The sequence below is a fragment of the Protobothrops mucrosquamatus genome, unplaced genomic scaffold (assembly GCF_001527695.2).
Source record: "Protobothrops mucrosquamatus isolate PMUCROS unplaced genomic scaffold, P.Mucros_1.0 scaffold346, whole genome shotgun sequence".
Lineage (NCBI taxonomy): Eukaryota > Metazoa > Chordata > Lepidosauria > Squamata > Viperidae > Protobothrops > Protobothrops mucrosquamatus.
Window position 1 is genome coordinate 508,135 of NW_015386683.1, and position 7,854 is coordinate 515,988.

Here is a 7,854-nt window from a genome sequence, read left to right on the forward strand (position 1 = left end):
ATTTATATTTAATCTGAAAATATCCCAGTTGATAGAAATAATCATTTTCATACTCTGACTGATCAGAACTTACCAGCTTGAATTGCAAGATAGTCGTACAACTCATACAATATGGTTGTTGTAATTTCTTCTTGTTTTTCCTGACAGTACTGAAAAAGGAGGAGGAGGAGGAGGAGGAGGAGGAGGAGGAGGAGGAGGAAAAGAACAGTAAATAGCTCTTTTAAATTATTGAATCATTTTGCATGGTAACAGGAAATACTTTTAGTATTTATTGGTCCCCTTCATAATATCCAAAGTGCAAATACTGTACAAGATTGAACTTAAAAAAGTATAGTTTAGGCATATTACAAAACTACAGAGTTAGCAATTTAAATATAATTCTACATTGGGATTTGTCTTTTTCAGCTACTGTATGTACTGTGGACTAACTTGGAACTACAGCCACAAACAACAGATATTAAGACTGCCAACTCTATTTTAGCTTGCTTTGAAAAGAAATTGATAAAATCCTTGTCAAAATTCTTAGTTTTTATAAATTATTAAAGCATATTTATATAAAAACAAGGATTTAACTCTGCAGAATTACAGATTTATAGCATTTGAATGCTTCTTTATATTAACCTGACAAAAATCATTTAATTCCCATATCAATGAATTATTAAATTATATGTGGAAAATGGAACAGGCTTATTTATACTTTCATCCCTAATATTAAAGGACTAACACACCATGGTTAAGAATTAAATTTCAATGACTCTTAACTTACAACATCTGTGCTTTTTTCACAATCCACGGTCAACAGCTTTACTGTGAATGAAAATAATTAAGTTACTTGCCAAAGCATATACAAAATAGATATTATTCCTATTTTTAACAGTATGTGTGAATTTGACATGTTTCTTGAAAATGGCCATTCTACTGAATAGGCCTTGTGGAATGTGTAGAAACTAAATCTTAAACTGCAACTAATTCCACTAATTTAAAGGAAACTATTCACATACCAATGATACTAAGCAAGCAAATAAGTCATATTCTGTATTCATGTCAAAATAAGGACAGTCACTTACTTAGGTTATCTGGGATCATATTAAAAATGCAATTTCAATTCTTGAATTTTTATGTCTTAAAACATAATAATTTTTGACAGAAACTTATGCTACTGTACTGTAAAAAATATGCATATTGTATTAACAAAAGTTTACAGCTTGTCTAGTCAAAAATGTACTAATACCCACATTAGTTGATTACTGAGACAGTGTCAGCTGTGAACAGCCAAGCCCACACATAAAGTTCAAGCTGTTTTATTATATTCTGCTTATAATACAGGGATCTTCCCAATTTGGCAGGTGTCCCTTGGGAACAATGAAATAAAATTCCAAGGAATTCAGGGAGGACCAGTTCTGTTCCTTTTTAAGATTGCACAATGACTCTAGACTAGCTTTGTGCTTGATTCCTCCTCCCTGCTGGGAGGGTGCCTCCCCACAGATAGATTCTTTATTGACATCAGGGCCCAATCTTGCATTCTTTGCAAAATGGAAATGAATGCTACTTTTTTTTCTTTAAACAGGGGCACTGTTTAAAACTATTTGTACACTTTTTCCTAAAAACTTTTGCAAAAACAAAGTGTTCTTACTGTATGCTCAATAATCATGGACTCTCCTTGTTGAAGTAATTATTAGATTTCTGTAGTAGTGGTTTGATATCCTGAAACAAATATTCAATAAGAGCTACTTAAAACTCTGCTTTCCTATGCAGTCCACTTGAAGTAATATGGGTAAGCACGCATATTAAGCTCTCAAAATGATAACATAAAGTCTCTAAAATAATTGGTATAATAAATAGGAAGATTATTCTAAGCTAATGTTCTGCGAAAAAAAAGCCTAACATCAAAGCTCATATTCATTATTAGCCTTGAAAGGTCTGAAGCCAATTTTACTTGTAAATGCAATATATCCATAAATGGAATAACGAAACTATGATGCAAGGAGGAGGCTAGAATTGAGACTTGAAAAAAAAATGAGACAAAGTATCTTTACAAGAGGGTTAAATACTACACGTACAATTCTCCATGGACTCTTCCAGAAGAGCAGGTCCCATCATCTTGACCCAAAGGATGCCCAAGAAAATTACCAGTAGCACTAAAGTTGCCACCCAGAGGAACCAGGACAAATAAAATTCTAGACTTTTGCCCTTTTTTCCAGGACTCCGGCCTTGATATTTCTGACCTACATATTGCTGAGTCCCGTCCCAACGGGTGCCGAAACTTAAATCTCTTTCTGCTCTTGTCCCCAAGACCGTTTTGGTACTTCTGGAAGCTCCTTCTTTCTCTCCTCCTCTTGGCAGCCTATAGGTTAATTCTTCTCTGCTTCTCTCTGTTACTGAGGGGCTGGGAGCTGTCCATCTCTCGCTTGTGTAACAGCCCCAATTACTCAACCCTCCAGTGCTTTCTCCTGTCCTTGATTTCCAAGAAGGGCTGGGGTTCAGGCTCTGCTCCTTTTCCCACCACTTGCCAGAGCTTAAACCTTCGCTGGAGGGAGCTGGTCTCCATGGGGCACTAGAAGTTAATCTACCTGCCACTGCCCCCCTCTGATAGGGGGATGTAAAGCCCTCATCAGCCTCTAACTGGGTTCTTTTTAAAGCGAATCCAGTACTTGGCCTCCAGGGGCTGCTAGGTGAATCCACCTCTCTAGCCGGCAAGTGGATCCTCTCCGGAGTTAAAGTAGTCTCTGTCGGCCAGTGGTTCCTCTCAGCAAGCCTTCTACTCCCTGTCGCTCCCTCCCTGCGCGACGACTCGTAGTCGTTCGTCTCCTCTTCGTCCTCGCTCTCATCGTCCTCGCTCTCCCTCCTAACCAAGATGTGGGCCCGGGGAGTCGCTTTGGGGCCAATCTGGGCGGCCGCTGCGGGCCTCACGGAGCTACTTGGGCTCGGAGGGACCGCTCTGGAGCTGATGCGGCTCCTAAGTCCGGCCGCCACCTCAGCCCGCAGACGGGTGAGTTTCTTGGCGTAAAGTTTTCGGGTTGAATCGGTAATCGGGCCCGCCTGGTAGCCAAGGGACAGCAGCTCTGCCCGCAACTCGGCATCTGACAGCCCCGTTGCGGCCATAGCCAGAGAGAGAGAGAGAGAAAGAGAGAGAGAAATCGAGACCCTGGACAACCCGGAAGTGGTACCGCCGACCAAGGAAGTACTAGCGCCATCTCGGTAGTGGCAAAGCTTCGAACTGCCGTTTTTACAGAAGTCTAGAGCAGTGTTTCTCAACCTTGACAATTTTAAGGCATGTGGACTTCAACTCCCAGAATTCCACAGCCAGCATTGCTGGCTGTGGAATTCTGGGAGTTGAAGTCCACATGCCTTAAAATTGTCAAGGTTGAGAAACACTGGTCTAGAGGAGTTCCGCCCTGACGTTTTGCGCCGTCATATCAAGAAGGTCAAAATCGGACCGTGCTGGGATGAGAAGCGCCCGTTTGGTTTATAAACTATGTTTTAAAACTTATAAACCCGCCCAAGAGAAACGCACTCTCTTTACATGGCAGATCACGCTGAAGAAGCTTGCTATGTAAACTAAGAAGTTTTAGAAAAAATATCAGTGAAATGTAAAGTTTAAAAGAAGATGGTTAATTTCTATTTATAAATCCAACAGCTAGGTTTCTTATCTGTTCAGTTACATTCATGCGTACGATAGAGTTGCGTTGCACAAAGATTAAGAGTGAAATATAGCATTTATTTACTTAATTACATAATTTATATGCTGCCCTCTAAAAAGTGGGCAGCTTATTATGGGTACTTACACAGGAGCATGTCTATTTCTTACAGAATAAATAAAGATTTAGTTTTAAAGCATTTTATAAAAGGGCTCTTTGTATAGTATAAATGTAGGGAATGCAAGTAATAATTATCAACAATTATCAATTATCAATAATTATGAAATTATCTTTTGTCCACTATTCTGTCCAAAACTATAAATGGTCTTGTAATCTCTCTCTTTTTTGGACATTTTAGCAAATACATATATTTTCCGAGCTTTGAAGTGTAAAATATCTTAGCACAGGATAAGTAAGCTATGAGTAACACTAGATTTTGCTTGCATTTGTGGCATATATTTGAAAACTGACATGAATGTATGCTTACGTATGGAAGGGATATAATGAAAGCTAATAAATTGTTGGACTTTATGAAAGCCTCAGTTGGCCAAAACCATATTGGATGGTGTTGGTCTTTATTTATTGCACTGAACAAAATACAAGAATATTGTATATATGTAAGATTAAGAGAAAGGAGCTGTAATAGATCAAAATGAAGGTAATGATGTAGCGTTAATGAATTTATACAGGGGAGTAAAGATGTAGGTTTAATTATGAATGAAAGACAAATAATATATATTAGAATGAAAGAATTTATGTCATATAGATTGTTGTAGAGGCATCTGAAAATAAGAATGGTGAATTATAGTTACATATTATGTTCCAGTGAATGATGATAATAAAAAAACTAGGGATAAATTTAGAAAAAAAAATGCTGGAAGAAAAGTTATTTGATAAGGTGTCGTGAATATATAGGTACGAACAAGAAGAGTTAGAAAAGGCGATTAAATGAATGAGAATGGTTGATGAAAGATAACTATGTGCCTATAAGGGATATGCTAAGCATCTTTTAGATAAATTTGTCTGGATTCACTCCGAAGGTGGATTCTAGCCTTGAAGCAGGTCTTATGGAGGTGACAATCTTCTTGAGAAAAGGTGGTTCTACCAATCTTTAAAGAAGTGTTGGTTCACTCATTCCTCAAGTAACCATTGTGAGACCCAACCACAATAAACAATTTTTGTTTAATCTCCAGCCTTACCTTACGTTACCTTGGATGAAATGGATTATCTGGGCCCCTTTCAATTGGGATTCAGGCCAGGGCACAGGACTGAAATGGCATTGATTGTATCTGTTCCTGATTGTTCCTGTTCCTGTTCTACTCATCATATCAGATCTGGCAGGAGAGTAACTTTATCTGTTACGTTAAAACATGTCATCGAAACAGAAACTGAATCTTCTTGTGGCATCTGCTTTTAGGAAATTCATCCAACCCCCTAATGATTAGATTGGCCCCAGCTCTTTTGGCCTTGCATTGTTATTCAGCTAGCCATATTAAATTTTTGTGACAAGAGAAGAAACATAAAAATAAGAAAATTCAGCTGACCACTGTTGGGAGAGCTCCTCCTTTCAGTGAAATAGGATGGCTTTTGAAAAGAAGAGGGAAACTCAGAGACTAGAGGTGGATCAAGTAGGAGTTTCTGCCAAGGAATAGGTGTCTAGATCAGGAGCTATAGAGGAAGCTGCAAAATGTTTGCAAAGTTGATTGTCTGTTTTCAAAGATGGCTTAAGATCCCATCTATCAGGGAGAGATGCAGGTGGTATTAGGCTGCAAATGATAGGCTGCAAGTGTGCAACTCATCACATATGAGTGTGTATCTTCTTTGCAGAAGAGGAAGAGTTATTTTGTCACTTTGGTTTAGAGCAGTGTATCACAATATACTTTTGTTTTGTCACAGTATCCATGGAATATTCAGCTTATGGAATATATCTTTTTATCATTGTCATCTCATTTTGTTTTCTTCTGTTCTTTCCTCTTCTTGTGGCATATATATTAATATCCCAAGATGTTATTTAATGAAATAGCTCTATAATGTTTTCTTCCAGCTTGTATCATTCAAATATGCCATTAACTGTTCAATTTGCTACAAATCTAGGAAGAAAGGGGTATGGATTTATAAATTGATTGTGGTATTTTCAGAGTGGAAGGGATACTCCTGTTATACTAAAGATATGACAACCCTGTGATAGAGACAATTGTTTATTATTTTTCAATCCCTGTCATTCTGATTATGCACTCTTTTAAAGACAGAAATGGTATGGCATTGTGTGAAATGTACTGCATATTATACACAGTCAACAGTCAGGAAATTTTATTTTTTAGAAATACAGCTTATAACCCAGTCCAGGGCAAAGTAAGATTTGCAATAGTAAAAAACTTAAACAAGTAAAAATAAATGTAGTTTTAGGACTAACTATATGGGGGAGTGTGGGTTCATTCCAGGTCCCCACCCTTAAATGCCATCTGGTAGGACTGAGGAAGACCTGCTTTTCCCCTAGCACTGGGTCAGGACTGGAAATGGGCCTGGAATTTTAAGTTTTGTGATGGGACTCTGATGGCACTTGTTGGTATGAGAGAGTTTTAATGTGCTGTATTGTTTATCTGTTGTTAAGCTGACCCAGAGTTATTTTCTATATTATGAGTGTCTGTACAAATCCTTTGAATAAATGCAGGAAGCCCTTGGGTTATGACAACAATTGAGGCTGGAATTTCCATTGCTAAGTAATGTGATTGTAGAGTGCAATATTCTATGATCACATCACTTAGTGACAACTGTCCCAGAAATCCAGGTTGCCATTGTACAATAACCATGTGGGTATTCATGTGTGGGAAAAGGTGAGAGTCCAGGAAAGCAAGCCAATAGGTGAGAACTATGGAAGGGCTGGTGGTATGGGGTGCAGGTGGGGTGGAATTGTGGACATGCTCTATGGAGCAAATGGTGATCATGGACCACAAGGATACTGCAATGGCTGCAACTTTGAAGACCAGTTCTGAGCCCTCCCTACTTCAGTGCCAAAAGCATTAAAAGAAACTCAAACTGGATCTTCCAGTTCAGAGAGTGGAGACAGGCCATCAGACTATCAGGCCATTAGGCCAACAGAGTTCAGCAACATCAACTCTATCATTATCCGGAACAGAAAAAGAGCTCTCTCTTCTGGAGAGTTTTAAAAAAGAATAAAGAAATTCCATTTTGCCTTTATTCTTTCCTTATACATTGTACATTGTGGGAGAGACATTCTTTTCAACCAGGTAAAAAAAACCCTCATATCTGGAAAAGGATTGGAGAATCAGAAAAAAAATATAGCAAATGAAGAGGTAGATGTGGATTAGGATCCTTCTGTTGAGTTATTTTATGGATTTCTCTTATTTTGTGCGTTTGTATTCTGAATTTAATTTTATTGTATCTGTATTAAGTGTGTGTGTGTGTGTGTGTGTAATAAGGACTACCCTACATCCCTGGTGTGTTGTGCAAGTTTCTACTACATATTGTACTTCACCCTGAAAACTCCAAATACATGTCATAATCATGTATTTTTTCAAAAAGTGATTATTGTAAGGGAAAATATAACCTGTTCTCTTCCAAGAATATTTTTTCTCTTCATATAATATGCTATAAATGTAGTGTCAGATATGAATGTAGTGGAGTACAAATGTCGGCATGAAGTAGTATCAGATATTCACCAGACAATGACATTTATTTTGAAAATATCAGTAAAAATCTTGGAGTGGGTTTAGGGAGAAAGATTCATTATAAACAATGTAAGAGGGACTTGTGGAGAATAACACAGATATATTGCTTGATTCTACTGTCTGTTTACAAATCTGATCATCTGTATGGCATTCTGAAAGAAATTCATCTAGATTCCCTTCCTTGATTTCCCACTTAGTATAGATAAAATCTGATTATTTAGTATTGAATTAAGAGGACATATAGGCCTGGACTTTTTTTTCCCTTTGGGGAAGGGATGCAAAGACTCATAATTAATGAAAAAAATGAAGCAGTGATCTGAAAATTAAATTTAGTACATCAGAGTCATAGAGATATCTATAAAAAATAAATGAAAACAGCAGAGATATTGCTGCTTAATATTGGAATTTAATTAAAGATCATGCAGAAATAGTGACTAATGTTTCTCATAATGACTTAATGACTGTTCACTTTCAGTATCATGAATAAGAGGCAGACCTTCCTACAGAAGTGTTGCTGGAGCAAAGAG

General features: G+C 37.6%; 1 protein-coding gene across 1 annotated transcript in view; it reads right to left on the reverse strand.

Annotated features, from left to right (window-relative positions):
* LEMD2 (LEM domain containing 2) overlaps positions 1-3,108 on the reverse strand; it is a 23,583-nt gene extending 20,475 nt beyond the window's left edge. Inside the window, exons 1-3 of the mRNA XM_015815521.1 lie at positions 2,061-3,108; positions 767-807; positions 74-149 (exon numbers count right to left, since the gene is read on the reverse strand). Coding sequence (XP_015671007.1) covers positions 74-149; positions 767-807; positions 2,061-3,102 — 1,159 coding nt within the window. The 5' untranslated portion in view covers positions 3,103-3,108. The remainder of the gene's footprint in view (positions 1-73; positions 150-766; positions 808-2,060) is intronic.
* Between the last annotated feature and the right edge of the window lie 4,746 nt (positions 3,109-7,854).